Source organism: Hoplias malabaricus, chromosome 2, assembly GCF_029633855.1.
Source record: "Hoplias malabaricus isolate fHopMal1 chromosome 2, fHopMal1.hap1, whole genome shotgun sequence".
NCBI lineage: Eukaryota > Metazoa > Chordata > Actinopteri > Characiformes > Erythrinidae > Hoplias > Hoplias malabaricus.
In genome coordinates, this window is record NC_089801.1 from 82,004,755 (window position 1) to 82,025,964 (window position 21,210).

Here is a 21,210-nt window from a genome sequence, read left to right on the forward strand (position 1 = left end):
TTGGTCTCCAGACAGACACTAATCCTAAGGAAGCACTTACAGAAGATGAGTGAATCAAATGAATGCCCAGTGCACCTCTCACATGAAGCACATTTCTCCTCAGACAGAAACACCCAGCTCTTTTTGGAAGGAGAAGTTCCTATTGTTTGGCCTCTACACCACAGAGAAGCAATGGAAATTCCAGCTTGTTGCAAATATTTGATGAAAATAAATTCAGGTTTAAAGTGATCATCTGCAGCTACAGCGTCTTATTCCTGCAAACACAGCAGGCTTAACATCAGGGAGATGTTCAGCACTTTCACACCCTCATAGGTGTGAGTCTTTCCTAGAACAGGAGCTAAACCTCAAACAGGTCTATTCTAGCACTGGTAACACAGAGAGGTTTCAGTGGTTTTAAGCTATTTATAAAAACACATCACATCTGATATCACAAATTGGAGATAGTTAATAAATTTATGGCTTTAAATCCAAAAAACTCAAATTTGGATCCCCCTCCATACCACATACACCCTCCAGCATAAAACCTCAGATTCAGAAGTATGCAATGGACACTTCTGACCAAGCACTTTTGACTGTTTTTCTGAGTGAAACTAATAGTGATTAATAAAAAGCACAACTTAATATTTAGCTTTTATTGTTTTTAACACATTGGGAAAAAGTAAAACATAAAACGTGCACAAAAGACATAAAACAAAAAACAATCCTAGTGTTTTATTTTTGTTTCATTGCAACAGAAACGATCTAAACACGTCCTGAGTAAAACAAACCTGATCTGCCGTTACACACTCACCAGTGTGGACACAAGGAGAAGCGTTTGTTTGTGGACTGGTTGTGTGATATGAGTGTGGGATACTGGGCAAGTGTTGTACGACAGAGAGGGTCCTATTGGCCTCCACACATTAGAAGAAATAGAAATCCCTTGTTTCAAATATTTCATTGAAATACAGCAGCTCCCCTCTAAACTGAGGTCTCAGATGTTCATTTGGAGCCAAAGCAGCTTGTCCACAACAACACAGGGTTAACTTCAGGGAGATCATCATCACTTGTGAGTTTTGTCCTGGAAGAGAAGTCTATTTTAAGTGTATTTTAAGTCTATTTTAGTGCTGATAACACACAGAGGTGTTGTTCCCTCAGGACAGAGGACTCAGGTCAGCTGGAACACATTTTGCAGTCAGCATTTCGGTTTGTGTTAGGACGTTCTCAGTGAACAGCCAACTGAGGGACAGTGTAATAGCGCAGACTGAAGCCGGACAACCTGTTAGGTCACCCCCAGCCACCAGAGGGAGACACAGACCTGCTCTTCTAGTGAGAATATACACAGAGAACCAGAGTCAGTAGATTGCATCTTAAAATAGTGGAACTCAGTGAAACAGGCGTCTACAAATTTTTGGACACCTACTTTTGTTTTATTAATGTTACATTATCATCTTTTCTCTGCTTCCTGCATGTTGTTGTGTTTTGTTTTTACCCTCTGGGCCACCATAGCTCTGCTATTTTGCAACAGTTACATAGACTGATATTTACTGTTTGATGTAACACTGATGCCCTTAAAAAACTGCATAGTGGGGTCTGTGATATAAATTACTAATAAGTGGGAGTTAGAAACTGGACAGAAACAGATAAGAACACAGAGCATCACAGCTCAGACACATTTGAAATACCCCCCACTGACAGGTGTAGTAATGAGCTCATCAGTGTTATTCTCATCACCTGTAAGTGGTTTTAATCTTGTGGCTGATTAGTGCATTAATTAGTGTTCAGTAGTGCATAAAAAGTGTTCAGTATTTCTCCCAGCTCTGGAGCCTTTTTAACTTCTTAAGGGAAAGTTGAAATATCTTTGGCTCCTGAAGATAAAAATGTTTCTTTGGACCGTTCTCAAAGTATTTAAAATTTACCAACTAATGAGAAAATAACAAAAAGGTCCAAAATACACTCTCCCTCTTCGGGGGAGGCATGTCCGTTACGAGAGAGTCGCAGACACCAGTCGAGTGAAGTTCAAAGCAAATCAAAGTATTTATTTACCAAAATACTGGATCCAGGAGAATTTACACATTGAGAACAGTGTGATACCCCTCCCAAGTGAAACTCTGACCTCCCATCATCTGACTCAAAAAGTTATACCCATGATGACGTATAGCCTGGTGGTGAGGCGTTTCTGGCTGATTAGCGTATATTAATATGCATGATTTCACGTGTTAGTACTCAGCTCTTCACGTGCAATATTCAGGTGCCTGTTGTGACCCTGAAGACATTCATTATCTGGTCAGGCTTACAATGGGCCTCTCTTCTCAGCACTTTTTTTCCCTAGAGACTAAAATTTAGGGAGTTAGAAATACACTTCAAGGCCACAAGAAGAAGCTACAGATCAGCGCCTCCATGCCCAACACTATGATGTCAGTGTGTTACAATTCTGGAGTGCACATCTGTTCAAGGTTAGACGTTAAGAATTAAAACTGTGTGTAAATATCAAGTTATCATGCCATATAGTGAAGTTAGCTTATAATATGTCTTTAGGAGTAATTATCATATGAGTTAGTAGTGCAGAATCAAGTAAAAATGTTTAACTACATGTGTAAGTAATTCATAATGTAAATGCTGGTTAGTCATTCATATAAATGCATATAGGGTACAGGATTTCACACAATGAGTATGCTAATTTAACTAATCATCATTTAAGGATATTTGTCAACAAACACAAAGTAATAAAATTGTTTTCTACAACAATTCCCCCTTTTGACCTGTCCAACTGACAGGTCAATACATTTAGATAAATGGTAAACAATTAATGTTAAATTGGTCTGCCTAGGTCACCCCCGGTTTGGCGAGTGACTTAGGTAGAGCGTGATGGCAGATTGTGGTGGTAGCGGGCAATTACACCACTCCTGTTGGGAGTGGACACCTCTGTCCTACCACTCACTCTCTGGACTAAGAGATTACAATGAGCCCTATATGTGTATGTGTTAAAGTGTATTCTTCATCCGTTGGTAGGGATCTGCGCTGGGGGCAAGGATAGACTTTCCTTGTCGTGCCCCTGCCTCAGGGGATTATTCTGCCCCTATGTTGGTTGAGGCTGCTTGATCAGCCTCTTCTGAGGTGTTGTTTTTCCTTCAGTGAATGTTTGATGTTAGGTGTCGGTGTGGCTCTGCACTGTGTGAGATGGTACCACTATAAGCCTTTACCCTTCAGCCGGACTGCACAACTGGTTCTCTCTGTCCCCTGGTAGGGTCCTGTCCAGCGAGGTTCATACCACTTCCGCTTGATAACCTTCAGGAGGACCCAGGGTGAGACTGTCACTTCTGGATCCTTCTCCTCCGTTTCTTCTCCTTCTCCCCTTTCCTGCACCTGTATAGAGAAATCTTTACAAACAGCTTTTAGTTCTTCATATAGCTGTCGGTACTCTGCTTGAGGTAGTTTCTGGGGGGACGCAAGCGCGCTGGAGGGGCCTTGAAAAGGTATGCCCCTCCCTAATTCAAAAGGAGTGAACCCTGTATTTCTGTTCACTTAACTACAGACACTAATTAAAACAATTGGAAGGGCATCAAGCCAATTCATGCCCGTGGCCAGTTCGATCTTTGCTAATTTGGATTTCAAATTTTGATTCATCCTCTCCACCTGACCTTGTGAGGCAGGATGATACACACAACCATAGCTATGGCGCAGCCCCAACGACTGCTCCACCCACTGCAGTGTTTTACTCGTGAAATGACTCCCGTTATCTGAGAAAAAGAAAAAAAAGAAAAAAAAAATAATAATAATTTTCCTAGGAAACCCATGGTTCGGAATCCAACAATTAATCAGAAACTTACAGACTGATTTTGCATCTTCCCTCAGAGTGGGGAGTGCCTCTACCCACCCCGAGAATCTATCTACCATGACCAGGAGATATCTATATCTCCTAATGGGGTCAATCATATCTGTGTAATCCATTTGAATCTCATGTCCATGAGAATCTGGCAATGGAAACCTTCCTGGAGCTAGTTTAAATGGTTTTGCTACATTCTGAGTGTTACAAATCTGACATTTAGTGATGCGATCAACCACTAATGCTGACATGTATGGGTGCCACCATTGTTTTTAATTTTCCAGTGTTTTGTTGTTTTCCTATATGTGCAGCTCTACCTTCTGCGCCGATGGGTTTTGTTTCACTTCGTCTGCTATAACTGTCTGAAACTCATGTGTTTCCCCCTTCGCTTCCTGAACTACTGCGTATCCTGCTCTGACTTCACCTGTATCTGCCCTATACCCACACCCATCCGTCCATAAATTCCATGACCCTGGAATGGGTGTGGCTTGTAAGTCTGGTCTTACTTTTCCTTGCCTTTCCACCTGTTCCTCGCATTCATGTGGTGGACCTTCCAACATCCCATCTGCCATATTAACTCCTTCGTGTGTGTAGGTGATGTTGGGTGCAGTCAATGCTTTGTGAATGCGTCTCTGTCTCAATGTAGTGAGTGTGAACATCTGTGAGTTTATGTACGCTACTACTCCGTGTGTGGTTAGAATGCGCAATGGATATCCTGCTACCAAATGTGCTGTTTTCTAAACTAATTTAGTCAGTCCTGCTACATGTCTTGTGCACTGTGATTGTCTCCTCTCTATAAGGTCCAATGGGACACTTAAATACATTAGTACTGCTCTACCTTCCCCCTTTTTCTGAAACAGTACACCATTTATCACAGTGTCTGTTTCAGAAACATCCATGTAAAAAGTAATTAATAGTCAGGTCTGGCCAAGTCAACTGCAACGCATAAGGCTTGTTTAACGTCTATAAACGCCTGTACCGACTCCACCGTCCAATTCAGCTTACCAGACAAATTTCTCATCCCTAGAGATTTCACCATGTCCCTAAGAGGTTGTGTACGTTCGACAAAGTCAAGAATCTATTATCTGCTGTAGCCAGTCAGTCCTAAAAATGCTAACATGTCTTACACAGTCTCATGTTTTTTGTTTATATTGGGGAATCCAAATTGGTTGTGTAATATTCATACAAAAAGAGACAGGTGACTGATTAGTGTATCCTACATCATCTGGTCCTGTGGACCACAATGTGTCAGGTAGTGATACTAATAATACCTCCGTCTGTAGATAATCAGAGTCCTCACAACCATGGTGTCTAGGCAGCAATTGATGATGCAATGTGACTAGGATGGGTGAGTTATCAGTGATGTGATATGTCTGTGTGGACTTTGAAAACAGTTTGTACCAATTTAGTTGTTGTGGTGTTAGTGAGACAGGAGATGCCACCCCTTCAGGACCCACATAAATCCCTGTGGTGTCAACCGACCACTGTGTGCCCTCTAATTCAGTTTGAAAAGCTTCATAGTAAGTTAAATCTCCCCCTACATCATAGAACAAAGTGACATGGAATGGGTCGGCGGAGGGACATAGGGTGCCATGGCTGTAATCTAAGGCGACCGCTGGTGGAACAAGTCAATTAGTTATGGTGACGGGACTGTCTGTCCAGTCACTAAACCCCAGTAAATGTCTACAGACTCATCCTGTTGAGGTCTCATCAGGTGTGCGGGTAATACTGTGTTGATGGCTGACCATGTGGCTCCCGTGTCTACCAGAAAAGTTATTTTGGAGGCCCCCACGGTTAATGACAGCATGGATTCTGCCCTGGCCCTGCTGTCCTGGTGCTCCTCTGGGCCCCGTCAATGTCCACCCCACGGCTCCATTCTGTATTGGCCAGCAGGAAGATGTGATAGCTCCGGTGGGTGCCGCATGTGGGTGTAGTGCCTGGTGTGGATAGCTGTTGTCAGTAAAGAGTGGTGCCCTCCATTGTGCTGCCCAGTGATCCAAAGCTCCACATCTTAGGCACGCCCCGGTCTGGTGGTGGACCCTGCCCCTCCACCTACCATTACCCCACCCCCTGCCCCATGAGTAGGGCTGATATGGCAAATATGGAATTAGTCCATAATTATACGGTGGGTTTTGTGGTGGCCCTGTTTGGGTTGGCATATATGTTTGTGTTCATGTATGTTTGTGGTGGTTGAATGTTTGGTTGTGGTACTGCAGTCATAGGCATCATGGTGTCAGACTTTGTTTGCTTTTTATTGTCATTAATAAATTTCCTGGCTTCTGCTAGTTGAGCAGTTAGTAGGTCCCTTTGTAACTTAACTGTCTCCTTGTCTTTATTATCTAATTTTTAATGGTACATATTTATATGTTCCTGTACTAGTGGCCACTAATGGAAGCATAGTGCCGACGTTAGTGTCAGTCCTATACCTGTCAGGCGGGTGTCGGTGTCTAGTGCTTCTTCTCAAAATGTCCGTTTTGTCAGAGGTGTGCATGTGCGTTCTAAAGTCTGTTGTTTTAATTCCAATTGTCTCTGTTCTTCTAATATGAGTTTTTCCATGGCACGCAATGTTTTGTTCAAATCATAAATCCGTCTACCACCACGACGTTCATTCGCACTGTCCTCATCATCTGCTATAAGTCCCTCATCTTGGTCAGAGTCATCCGTTGTGACATGGCCCTCTAAATCTGCTTTAATCCTAATGTTTTGTTTAGTTTTTTGTGGCATCTGGTTATTAAATGTGTTTTCAGTGTTTGTTTATGGTGAAGGCGCGGTTTATCCTGTTCTATATAATTTCCCGTGGTATCTATAATGTCAGAACAGTCGGTGTTAATATTTGTGTGCAATTAAAATTGACTCTCGTGGCCTCCGGAATTTAAATGGATCTTCTGTGTGTGCGTTTGTTTCTGTCTCTGTGTGTTGCCTGCTCACAGAGCCCAGCCCCTCCCTTCTGTGTCTGCGTTTGTGTGTGTGACTCTGTAAACTCACTGTGCCCGAGTCTACACTGAAGACAGGCAGGATGATGTCAGCTGGTGGGACGTGGCCTATGTTGTATGGCGGAGGCGGGGCAGTAGCCCCCTCCCCCTTGTGTTTTGTATATGGACCTGGTGTCCTGTGTGTATTTTTAGCCCACGTTTCAAATTCTTTTTATTTTAATCATTTCGCGGGGACAACTTCCGCTGCTTTTTTTTTTTAATTAATTAATACGCGGGGACAACTTCCGCTGCTTTTTTTTTTTTTTTTTTTTTTTTTTTTTTTTAATTAATTAATACGCGGGGACAACTTCCGCTCGCGGGTACAACATCCGCGAATATGAATATACTTCTGAGGAGACGAACTCTCACGGCCTACCCTTAGACCAGGCAATTAACACGAAACCTCGTCAGGTTCCGAGCTGAGGACGCCACCACTCTGTCTCAGATGGGTACAACGTCCATCTATTCCATTATAAATTCAATTTAAAATACCATGATGGGCACAACATCCATCTATTCCATAACCAAGCAACCCCAAATGTATAAACCAATAAAAAATTATAAAAACATATTCAAAATAAATTGATTTGCTCAATACCCCACTCCGGACCACCTTCGGGGCTCCACACCACTCCAATTTAAAATGTCCAATATGCAGAATTTGAATAAAACAGGGTCTGCACACCCACCTTATTATATTGCGGCCGCGAGTGGAAAGGAGTCCGAAGTTGTCCGCCGTCTGGACCTCCCGCACGTCGGGGTCACCAATTTGAAGATAAAAATGTTTCTTTGGACCGTTCTCAAAGTATTTAAAATTTACCAACTAATGAGAAAATAACAAAAAGGTCCAAAATACATTCTCCCTCTTCGGGGGAGGCATGTCCGTTACGAGAGAGTCGCAGACACCAGTCGAGTGAAGTTCAAAGCAAATCAAAGTATTTATTTACCAAAATACTGGATCCAGGAGAATTTACACATTGAGAACAGTGTGATACCCCTCCCAAGTGAAACTCTGACCTCCCATCATCTGACTCAAAAAGTTATACCCATGATGATGTATAGCCTGGTGGTGAGGCGTTTCTGGCTGATTAGCGTATATTAATATGCATGATTTCACGTGTTAGTACTCAGCTCTTCACGTGCAATATTCAGGTGCCTGTTGTGACCCTGAAGACATTCATTATCTGGTCAGGCTTACAATGGGCCTCTCTTCTCAGCACTTTTTTTCCCTAGAGACTAAAATTTAGGGAGTTAGAAATACACTTCAAGGCCACAAGAAGAAGCTACAGATCAGCGCCTCCATGCCCAACACTATGATGTCAGTGTGTTACAATCCTGGAGTGCACATCTGTTCAAGGTTAGACGTTAAGAATTAAAACTGTGTGTAAATATCAAGTTATCATGCCATATAGTGAAGTTAGCTTATAATATGTTTTGAGGAGTAATTATCATATGAGTTAGTAGTGCAGAATCAAGCAAAAATGTTTAACTACATGTGTAAGTAATTCATAATGTAAATGCTGGTTAGTCATTCATATAAATGTATATAGGGTACAGGATTTCACACAATGAGTATGCTAATTTAACTAATCATCATTTAAGGATATTTGTCAACAAACACAAAGTAATAAAATTGTTTTCTACAACACTCCACAGTGAAGTTCAGCTCTGAACGCCCTGAGACAGTGATTTACACAGAGCTCCTGCAGATAGTTCAGACTTCACTGAAGTTCCATCACTGCAGAGCAGCTCCTCCAGTCTGTGTTTAACGTTAGATCTGTGATGTCAAAGATCTGAAAATTTTCATCCAAATAAATAAAGTTACAACATTTTCAGAAATGTTCCCTTCAGAAGGAGAGGAACAGGTGCTGCTGATTTCTCCTAATTAAGGAGTGTCTCCCTCTGGTGGATGGAGGTGGCCTAGTGGGCAACCGGGCCCCAGTCTGAACCCTTACAGTTCTAGGTCTGTGTTTATTATTTTCATGAACTCACTCCATTCAGAACTGTTTACTAAATGTCTTTCCTATACATCTCAAATGAATCTACAGGCTTTTCACTGTCCTCTCAGATCAGAGTCAGTAACGATTCCATCCTCGTTCATCAAGAAACTGACCTGGACTTTTAATATGTTTCAGACGTTTGAGAGAACTGAGTGATGTCTGTTATTGTCAGCCTCCACTGAAACTGTATATCTCTAAACAAAACAGAGTGAGACTGAGATGGGTGTGTGTCACACACAGACAGAGAGGCTTTATTCTCACAATCAGGTCAACAGATAAAACCTAAAATCCCATGGTGTGAAGTTAAACTAATCATCTTCTGAGACACAAAGAACATGTGGAAACAGAGAGGGTTGGAGATAAATGAGAAACAAGCTTTATTTCCTTCAGCTGAATCAATATAAAGCAAAGATAAAGATATAAACAAATCAGATTTCAGACCAGACTCCCCCTCTCCATCGCCTCGGCAACCCTCTTTAACCACAGCCCCCGGGGTGGTCCGAGGGGTCGACTAAGGCTTTTTGTAATTATTTATTTATTTATTTATATTTTATTATTTACTGAAATTATGGTATTAATTTAAACTCATTATTAAGAAAAACTCCCAGAAATATCCCATGGTTTAAATCAAAATATAATTTTGGAAAAAGACAAGATATTTTTGTTATAGTTGCAGAACATTACGCACATCAGCCTTTACTTTTAAAAGAGTGAAAATGGCCACAATGAAGGTCAGAGGAGGTAAGACTGAGGAGAAAGAGGGTCCAGACACAACATTACACTCATTATCAGTTCAAATATGATATCACAACAGAGTAAAAAAAGTAAAATAACAGAATATTCAAACTAATTATTAACATATTGATCACACTTTATCTAAGAGCCTTTAGGAATTAAAATGATTAATGATGAAAATAATGATTAAAAATATACGACTGTAAGTTTAACTCAGTTAAGATTAACAAGTTCATCCCAATCAGGGTCCATTACATTAACACAGAAATGTTCAGCAGTTAAAACAAATCCTTACATTTCACCAGGAGATCACCTATTACTCATCAAATAATCATTCATAATCATCCTGTTTTATCACTGCTTAAAGATTAAACTAACATTAAAATATGAATCCTCTATAAAACTTGTTCAAAATGCTTTGAAAGAGCGAGGCAAATAAGAGTAAATAACAGCGGCTAGTGGCCTTTCTCCTTTACTCCGTCTGGGACTGGACACCAGAAGAGGTCACAGAGCGGGTCCACTTTTACACACAACACACATCATAAGAAATTTAAAGCTTTTTTTTTTTGATTGGCTGAATTAGGTAACTTCTGAAATTAACAGATAAATATATTCATTATAAAGGAAGCAGTCATTCTGAACCTCACTGTAACTGGTCAGTAAAAGAATCCAGCACTAATGTCACACAGCACAGTTTTCAGCACTCAAGGCTCATGGATGTGAGGGGAATGAAGGTAAGCTTTTTAGTATGATTTCACTGTAGCAACCATTGCTGAAGTCATTCTGCTCTGGTAGAAAAGGGTCAGAACACATAGTGCATCACAGATATGAGCCCATGCTGACCCCTTCATTCCCCTCACACATCGATGGGCTTTCAGTGCCTATGACAATAAGCTTGCCCACTTTTCCTTCTTCCAACAACACCTGCAAGAACTGAATGTTCAAGTTATGCTGCAGAGATCAGATTTTTGTGGCTTACATTTCTATCACTCTATCTATCTCCAATAGAGTAATACCAAAGCTGAACTATTTGCTGTTGTGGTGTAACAGATTTTTTTAAATGATCAGATGATCATTTAATGATCAGTTTTTGTATTGATCATTAGATTGGCTTTTTAATTGACTATTAATCACCGGTTTCAGAACAGAAGACACAGCTCTGGAGCTTTTTAACCCCTAAAGGAAACATTTTAATATCTTTGTCGTATTTTAAACAAGCTCCACAATAAAGTTAAATGAACGCCCTGAAACAGTGATTTACACAGAGATCCTTCAGATTCACTGAAACTTCTCTTTCTCACTCTCTCTAAATCTCACTCTCTCTCACACACACACACACACACACACACACACACACACACACACACACACATACACACAGTCTCTCTGTCTCAATGAACTGTACAGTCTCCAGGGGAAGAAGGGATCAGGGAGTAAGTGAGACAGACAGTTTTGAGAAGAGGAAAAATCAGAGATGGAAGATGGTGGAAAGAGAGGTCAAAATAAAAAAGATCAGAGAGGTGTGTAAAAAGAGGCAGATATAAGCAAATAAACAGAACAAGAGTGTGGTGGAACAGACAAAGAGAGAGAAAGAAGACAAAGTGGTGAGATAATTAAAAAGCATCAAATAACACACACAAAAACACACAAACCTATTTTACTTGACACAAAGTCACTGAGGAACTTAAATCCCAAATATTGTATCCAGCACAAAGGGGTTCCATGAATGTGGTGCTGAATGTGTAAAAAAGTATGGGTTGGTTTGTTTCAGTGGAGACACTGTAGAAGGACAGAATGCCAGCCTCACAGTCTACATACACACCTATCCTTTTACATTTGAATTGAGGTGGACCGAGATAAGTGCACCTATTATTGTGAAAAACAGAGTAATTCTTTTTATGCCAGCACAGACTCCATGACTTTTCATTCTTTCCAAACGTACAGTGTTCACCATCTCTGTTTTCTCTTACTGATTTATACACCACAGAAATATAAACACTCTGCCCACTCCACTCAGTTTCCCAGTAACAACGTCCAGTCAGACTTTCTCTGCAAAGAACCTCTTGCCATACATCAATTCTCACTGCATGTTCAGGATCCTCATACAATGGCTCCATTCTGCTGGAGAAACTCGGAGAGGGGCATCTGCGTTTTATGTCTGGGTCCTGTGAGAGCTCACAGGCATCTGCACATGACAAGATACACAAATGGGGAAAAAAAAACCTCAATGAACACATCATACAATAAGATATACAACACACATGAAGACACACAAAAAAACTATAAAAACCCAACCAGAAAAACTAAAGGAAACAACATAAACAAAAACATACATGCAAGAATTAAAACTGCACAAGAAAATATATCACACAAGCAAAAACACAACATGAAGGCCATATTCGTGAATGCTGAGCAAACACCAGCTTTTTAGTATAGAATGTGTGTATGTTAGTGAATACCAAATGTTTGCAAATTCGGAGGGCATGCATGTTCTTTGCAATTGACATTCCATCACCATAATCTCCACCCAAAAATTTCAAATAACTACCATATAAGGAGGAGCTCAAATCAAGGAATCTCCGCAAAAAGCCTTAAAAATCTATGGTTCTGAGCAGAAATTTTATTGAAGTGCTCTCAAATCGACACACTTTCATTCCATGTGTCATTGTTGCTTACTTAAAGGAATGTATAGTAAGGCTATAGATGGATTATATGATACCAAGGCTGAGTTAACAAGTACTGTGCTAAAGTGGCAAAAGCATGAGACTGTATCATTTGTAGTGCGTCAAGTATAACATAGTCTAAAATTGCTGGGATGATGCTTGGATGATTGAGGGGCTTAAACATTCCTGTCTTATACATCCCCATGTCCAAGGAGTCAAGCCCGGACAACATCTGAACAGGTTTGGAAACAGCACAGGATCTGGTGACTCCCTTCTCAAAGCTGGTTAAAAAATGTTGCACAAATACAAAAGAATAGATATCGATAGTCAACTAACCAACGAGTCATTACTCAGCTAAACCATAAACCTGTAGAGCTCTGTCTGTCAAATATTTACGATCGATTTACAAGCAAATCCATTCTGGTCACATTTCATGAATGAGGCCCATTGTGAGGTTAGAGAAATGTTTGTAGATGTTATTTTAAAATAAAGTAATTTAAGCATCTTTTAAAATGCTGTTGCCCATTAAGTTAAAAACTGACCATTCTTTAAATATTATATATATATCACATGTTGACATCACCTATATGAAATCACATAATTATTTCATTTTTTTGTTTGTTTGGTTTAACCTCAACACTAAACTGAAGGCCTAAAATGTAGGAATGAATGTATGTTAAGAATAAAAAATGTTGAGCAAACACAACATAAATTATCTTGTGTTCCTGCTGTCTGAAATAAAATGAAATAACAATCAAAGTAAACATACAAAATTTAAGAAACACAGAGGGTTTTTTTTCACAACTTAGTGTCACATAGTCAATAGTGTCACAACGTTTAATGATTTGGGGTTATATTGAACCTTGGAGTGTGGAGGACTAATTATAATGTAATTACATTATATAATTATTATAATCATACACAAGATAAGATGTAAAATATCCTATGCCAACCCATTAAAGCTTCATATAGGGCCCACCACACTCTTCCAGCAACCAGCTCTCCTTAACATCTATGGTTACTCTCTGTATCACTAGCTTTTCACAGGGGTCATCAGGTAGGCACCACCCTTCATCAGTGTTTCACTGAATTAAGCCCATAACACCTCCAAAAGGCCCAACAATGAAGTCTATTGTCCCAGACCCACCCCCCTCCAAGTCAGCTTTACAGCCCTACCTTACCCTTAAGCATCAACAACCATAAATCCCCACTGGCCTTCTTGGTGACTAGGGCTGTACCTAGCTCCACTGGCACCATTAAAGCATGCTCAGTGCCACCAGTTCCATGTGAACAATACAATAATATACTGATGCTAAGTAATAATTTCTCTATCATAACCACCACTCCAACACATCACAAACATACTGGACCTCAATTTTCTTTTACACTGGCCCACGGCCCATTGATGGTGGAATTAAAACACACCCAGCCATACCTTGTCATTGAACATGATAATCTTAGGCTCAGGGGCTGCTATCCCAGAACATCCCATTTTAATGGCCCACAGTGGGTGCACTAAGCAGCTACATTCTCTAATTATAAGTTGAGTCTACAAATAATTGGATGTATCATGAATGAATGAATGAATGTGTTATTAGTCATACTAGTCCATAAACACATAAACATAGAACTTAATAGAACACGAGATCCTATTAAAACACATGGACACAATCCAAACTTCAGATTAGAGACACTGAAAATACAATGGTTTAGCCAATACTGTCATATATACAGTCATGTGAAAATGTTAGGACACCCCATGAAAGCCTTTGTCTTATTGAACATATTTAAACATATGGACATATGAGCTTCATAAACAGTACTGAGAGATGGAGCTTATAAAACTAAACAAATAAAACTGAACAAAGAAATTACTTATAAATATAAGTAAAAATGTACATTTCTTCTGAGGAAAAAGTTCAGATACCCCCACATTTATTACTGTTTAAAATGTCTATATTTAGAATCAGGTGCACTACATCAGCTTCAAATGATAAAACCATCGTTAAGGGGACATTGGAGGAGGCCCTTATTTAAACCTCATTAGTTTATTTAGACATTAGTTTGATTTGCCCTTGATTGTTGAAGTGAGTGGTATCATCATGCCGAGATCTCAAGAGCTCACTGGGGCATTCAGAAAGAAGGTTATAGATGTATATGAGCCTGGGAAGGGATGTAAAAAGATCTCAAAAAATTAGGAATCAGCCATTCCACTGTCCAGGAAATAATTTACAAGTGGAGAACATTTAAACCAACTGTAAATAAGGCCAGGTCAGGCGATCCTAACAAGTTCAATCCAAGAGCAGTCCACAAGGTGCGTAAAGAAGTCTCCAACAATCCTAAAATGTCAGAACGGTACTTAGCACTTACCATAGTTAATGTCAAGGTACATATATCTACCATCAGGAAAAGACTGCACAAGTTTGATTTTTATAGGAGGTGTGCAAGGAGGAAACCCATGCTGTCAAAAAGACATCAGAGCAAGATTAAAGTTTAACAGAAAGCACCTCGACAAAGAGCAGGACTTCTGGAACAATGTACTTTAGAAAGATGAATCCAAAGATGAATTATTTGGGCGCAGTAACAGAATACAGGGTTGGTGCAAAACAACACAGCATTTGAGCACAAGAACCCCATATCAGCTGTGACACATGGAGGTGGAAATGTCATGATTTGGGGCTGATAGCTGCACCGGGGCCTGGCAAGCTCTCAATCATAGAATCTACTATGAATTCTTCACTGTATCAGAGGGTGCTTGAGGAGAGTGTGAGACTATCTCTCTTTACAAAAACTGAAGCTGAAGTGGACATGGACCATGCAACATTCCAGTATATTCACAAGGAATGGCTCAAAAGTAAGAAATGGAGAGTTCTGGAACGGCCAAATCAGAGCCCGGGTCTTAATCCTACTGAGATGCTGTGGGGTGATCTATGCATTCAAGAAACCCCTCAAATATCACACAGCTGATAGAATTCTGCCTGGAGGAATGGGAAAAACCACCTCCCAGTTGATTTCAGAGACTGGTAGATGGTAACAGGAAACATCTAACTGAGGTCATTTCAGCCTAACAATAGTGTCCTAACTATCTCCTCACAAGAAATGTAGTTATATTTATTTGCTGTTCAAATGAAGCTTGAATGTCCATATATTTAAATATGTTCAAAAAGACAAAAAGATTTTCATGAGGTGTCCTAACTCCTAACTCTTTCACATGATATATCAGAATGATAGTATTGGCTAAACCATTGTGTTTTCAATTAGCTGAATTTAAAGGAACAAATTCTGAATGCATGAAATTTTGAAGGGTTCTATTAATGAAAGCTACCCATTTAAATGTTGGTTACTGGTAATTCCTGTTTGGTCATTACACCAAATACTGTGAACTTACATTTCTTAACACCTGGTTTGATTCGGATCTTCCCTGCATGGTCCAACCTGAAACAACAAAACACATTTAAAACTTTAAAACTGTGTGTGTGTGTATATATATATATATATATATATATATATATATATATATATATATATATATATATATTATATATATATATATATATATACACTCTAAAGGTTTTGTGCTCATGGAATTATTATATTTTTTAATTTCTCTGCAACCCCTAGATCTCAACCACTGTCCAGCATAATTATGGTCACCATTTCTGTTGTTTTCTCAGGCTGTCAGTGGATTGGTGTGTTACTGAAGGTAAGATATATATATATATATTTATATACCACATATGGGTACCAACATTTTTTTATTTAAAAAGCTGAAATCCATTTTGGGCTTTTGAGAAAATAAAAATAATAAATATTTGTTTTTCGTTTTGTTGTCCATCCATCCATCCATTATCCACCGCTTATCCGGGTCCGGTCGCGGGGGAAGCAGTCGGAGCAAAGAAACCCAGACCTCCCTCTCCCCAGCCACTGCCTCCAGCTCCTCCGGGGGTATACCGAGGTGTTCCCAGGCCAGTAGAGACATGTAGTCTCTCCAGCGTGTTCTTGGTCTGCCCCGGGGCCTCCTCCCCGTTGGACATGCCCGGAACACTTCACCTCCTGGAAGGCATCCAGGAGGCATCCGAACCAGATGCTCCACCCCGAGTCTCTCCCAGATGTCAGAGCTCCTAACCCTGTCTCTAAGGGAGAGTCCAGGCACCCTGCGGAGAAAACTCATTTCAGCCGCTTGTACCCGCGATCTCGTTCTTTCGGTCACTACCCAAAGCTTGTGACCATAGGTGAGGGTTGGGACGTAGATTGAACGGTAAATCGAGAGCTTTGCTTTACCTGTTGTTTCGTTTTATAAAATAGAAATGAAAAACTACTGAACAGAAAATAAACAGGCCTTACTTATTTACACCAATCAACCATAATTGTTGAACAACAAAATTATACTGTGCGGTCAATAGAGCTGAGAGGATGGACCAAGAGTGTAGAAACAAGGAGATGGTCATGATGTTATGGTTGATCTGTGTATATTCATGATACATATTATTGAGAAAAGGTACTGAAAGAAGTGGCAAGCTGTGAGTGATTGAGCCTAGCCCTAGAAGCGCCAGCCCTATTTGACCAGCTTCCTCTCAGAAGCACTGGGTCTTTCAACCACTCTGTGTACTTACTTTGCACTCAGTTGCAGTCAGAGTGAGTATGCATTCCTCACACATAGATAGAAAGATAGATCACTTCAGTCATCTCAGAGGGAAACTGAGGATAACTGCACTAGCTCGAGGACAGATGATATGGTTCTGTTTTTTCATTTCATCGTATGAATTAGAAACCAAAAAATAGTGAGCAGATGATATACAGGCCTTACTTATATGTATTATTGATAATGCATATTATTGAGGAAAGGACAGAAAAGAAACTGAACTGTGACTGTTTGAGCTTAACTCGTAATAAATTAAATGTACAGTTGATATATCTTTTTGCAAAAGTAGCTAATTTGTGCATTAGTAAAGCCAGGGGCAGGGGCTGTTTAGAGATCAGAGGACTCGTTAGGCACATTCATTCATTCATTCATTATCTGTAACCGCTTATCCAATTCAGGGTCGCGGTGGGTCCAGAGCCTACCTGGAATCATTGGGCGCAAGGCGGGAATACACCCTGGAGGGGGCTCGTTAGGCACATGTTGAATGCTATTGGCTGAGGTCTCCTGTTTCTGAGTGCCTCCTATGAAAAGCCTTCTCCAGACAACAAACTTGAAGGACAGCGTGTCCAGGTAGAAAATCAAATGGAAAATGGGAAAATACTCTTTATCAGATTTCTGATGAAGAATGTGGCATAGAGATAAAACCGGGAGTATCTGTTACTGTATAGAATGATTATGGGGAAGAAATTGTGTTTTCCTTCAGGAGTTTGAGGATATTTTGTTTTGAAATGCTTTTTTAAAATCTTAATAATAACTCTGTCTTCCTCACATTCCTGCGACATGTGGCAGATATGTGAAACATGCAATATTCAGAGTGTGGGTCCAAAACCGTCTCACCAAATGACGTCTAAACGTATTTCCTGATGAGGAGTCATCCTTGATTGGGAGTACTCCCAATGAATCTATTCGGAGCATCAGGCAGTCGGGATAAATCGGATCAACCAAAGACAGTAACTGTGATCAACTCTTGGCCAATGATTCAGAAAAATGAAACACACGAGTCGACCCGGTCTCTGCTTGTGAGCACATTCTCCTGTGTAATTTGAATATAAAAACAGACCAAACTGCACACTCTTATGTATCAAATATGTATCATACAGTGCCCTCCATAATTATTTGCACTTCTAGTTAAAAAGGGTTAAAAGCCTTAAAATGAATTATTTTTTAAATGCAGAAGCATAATCTCACTCTGAAAAAATGTAGAAACCTTCAACTCAAGTGAAAAAATAATAATAAAGAAAAAATCCTGACTAAGAAATAATTATTTCCCATAAAATGACCTGTTCCACAATTATTGGCACCCTTAACAATTTCTTGGAAATAAATGTAATCGAACCATTTATGTCATTTCTACTGTAGTGTATAAAGTGGATCAAAGTATCTAGAAACATTTAATTAGTAATTCATCACTTCCTGTTTCCCTGGTGTATAAATATGGTGTTACACAGAGGCCTATTTCTCTTACTCGCTCTTAAACACGGGAAAGACAAGAGAACACATTATTCAAGTAAGACAGATGTGTGTCGACCTTCATAAATCAGGCAATGGCTACAAGAAAATAGCCACTCACCTGCAGATGCCCTTATCTACAGTCAGAGCAATCATCAAACAGTTCAAAACACCTGGAACTGTGACAAACTGTGACAAAGCCTGGAAGAGGATGCAAGTGTATCTTTTCCCCATGCACAGTGAGAAGGATGGTAAGAGAAGTAAAAAAAATTCTCCAAAGCTCACTGTAATATAATTAAATCAAATGGTTGGGGTCACAAGGTCTCCCAAACAACCATCAGGCACTATCTACATGACAATAAGCTGTTCGGGAGGCATGCACAGAGAAAGCCTTTTCTGAGTTATACTCATAAGCGTAAACCAGTGAAGTTTGCCAAGCGGTACTGGGATTTTAACCGTGTGCTTTGATCAGATATGACCATGATAGAGCTTAAAGTGGGTCTGGCGTAACACCAAGGATGAGTACGCAGAAAAACACCTCATGCCCACTGTTAAGTTTCGGGGAGGAACAGTGATGCTGTGGGCCTGCTTCTCCTCCAAACGACCTGGGAACCTTGTAAGGACATGATCTCTTTGAAATATCAGGACATTTTGAATCAGAATCTGGTGGCCTCTGCCCAAAAGCTGAAGATGAGTCATCAATGGGTCTTTCAGCAAGATAATGACCCTAAACATGTGGCCAAATCTACTAAAAAATGGTTCACAAGGCACAAGCTCCTCTCATGGCCATCTCAGTCACCAGGCCTCAACCCAATAGAAAACCTGTGGGGTGAGCTGAAGAGGAGAGGGCATAGGAGAAGACCCAGGACTCTGGACGATTTAGAGAGGTTGTGCAAAGAGGAATGGTCTAAGATCCCTCTTTCTGCATTCTCCCATCTTGTGAAGAGTTATAAGAGAAGATTAAGTGCTGTCTTGTTGGCAAAAGGAGGTTGTACAAAGTACTAACACCAGGGGTGCCAATAATTGTGGCACACATGATTTCATTCAAAAGATTTATTTCTTATTCATTCATTTTCATTCATTATCTGTAACCACTTATCCAGTTCAGGGTCGCGGTGGGTCCAGAGCCCACCTGGAATCATTGGGCGCAAGGCGGGAATATACCCTGGAGGGGGCGCCAGACCCTCACAGGGCAACACAGACACACACACACACATTCATTCACACACTCACACCTACGGACACTTTTGAGTCACCAATCCACCTACCAACGTGTGTTTTTGGACTGTGGGAGGAAACCGGAGCACCCGGAAGAAACCCATGTGGACACAGGGAGAACGCACCAACTCTTCACAGACAGTCACCTGGGACGGGAATCGAACTCACAACCTCCAGGCCCCTGGAGTTGTATGACTGCGACACTACCTGCTTAATGTGTGATATTTTTCCCACCAAATAAAGGCACTTGAATTAAAGCTTATATTTTTCTCTTTCTTTGCATTATTGTCCTATATTATTTTTTTAGAAAAAGAATTTATTAGAAGCCAAAGAACACTTCTTAACCAGGGGCGCCGATAATTATGGAGGGTGCTATATGTACAGTGCAACTGTGTAGCAACAAGTAATGACAAACAAAACCTCTAAGGACAGGGCCTAAGTAAATAGAGACAAAAAACCACACCAGTGAGCTCTGTCATATTACTGCCTAATAGTTCACAGCTGCGGTGCATTGCTAAGGAAGACAAGCTTGTAAATGGAGCATGTGACTGAGATAAAACTAAAAAATGGGGTGCTTTAATAACAGGGTGGCATCCTGAAAAAAAAAACTCTGTGAAGCATGCCTCAACCCAGGCATAAAAACACAAGATCCACAAAGGCAGGTGTTATGCTAGAAAATAAATAAATCCACATCACAAGCTAATAGGCAAAATTATCTGACACAAGACACATAATGTGAGTCAAGACAGACACAAAATGCAAAAGTCCAGGGATCAATACCTAAAAATATGATTTAAAAATGTTATGTATACTCTGTGCATGTTTGGAACAGAACGTACCGCAGCTTAGGTTTTCAAGAGTGGATGAGAAGTAGTGTGGGGTGATAGAACAAGTGGAATACCTGTGCAGGATGACGGCTCAGCCCATTTGGGTACGCGGGGTGTAGGTACAGTTTGTGCAGGCTTTCAGAATCAGAATCAGAATCAGAATCTCTTTATTTCGCCAGGTATGTTAAACATACTAGGAATTTGTCTTGGTGACAGCAACACATGTATGACATGTAACACGTACACAGACTGTTAACAAACATAACTCTAAAAGAGGTACAATAAACAATAAATAGACTAAAGAATACAGTTAAAGTACTAGAAAAAAAGAGCGTTAAGACATAAATTAGACAACATAAAATATAAAATCTATACTGTACAGATATGAGTATGAATATAAATGTTTCCAAATATTCCTAAGGTAGGTTATATTATATATTGTTGTAGAAGTTACAGAAATAGAACTTCTGTACAGCTGTGCAAAATAGCATAGTGCAAGTGAGTAAAGTGTCCTGTTCAGTGCAGTTAAGTCCAGTCGGTTTAGTTCAGTGGTTTGGAGACTCAGAGGTGTTCACTGTGGTTGAGGAGAGCTACAGCTCTGGGAAAGAAGTTGTTAGCATGTCGTGTTGTGCTGGTTTTGATGGTCCTTAGTCTTCTACCAGAAGGGAGAGTCTGGAAGAGGTGATGTCCAGGATGTGAGGGGTCAAGCGTAATTTTGCGAGCGCGTTTCGTCACCCTGCAGGTGTGGATCTCCTGAAGCGTTGGCAGGTTACATCCAATGATCTTCTCTGCTGATCTGATGATGCGCTGGAGCCTGGCTCTTTCTTGTGAGGTAGAGGAACCAAACCAGGTAGTTATGGATGAGGTGATGATGGACTCGATGATCGCTGTGTAGAATTGGA

The 21,210-nt window shown here is 40.3% G+C and overlaps 1 protein-coding gene across 2 annotated transcripts in view; it reads right to left on the reverse strand.

Moving 5' to 3' along the window:
• Positions 1-9,134: 9,134 nt before the first annotated feature.
• Positions 9,135-21,210, reverse strand: part of LOC136687397 (ribonuclease inhibitor-like) — a 37,529-nt gene continuing 25,453 nt past the window's right edge. For both annotated transcript variants that reach the window (XM_066661779.1, XM_066661780.1), the window contains exons 11-12: positions 15,561-15,607; positions 9,135-11,694 (exon numbers count right to left, since the gene is read on the reverse strand). In XM_066661779.1, the coding sequence (XP_066517876.1) occupies positions 11,162-11,694; positions 15,561-15,607 (580 nt within the window). In that variant the 3' untranslated portion in view covers positions 9,135-11,161. The remainder of the gene's footprint in view (positions 11,695-15,560; positions 15,608-21,210) is intronic.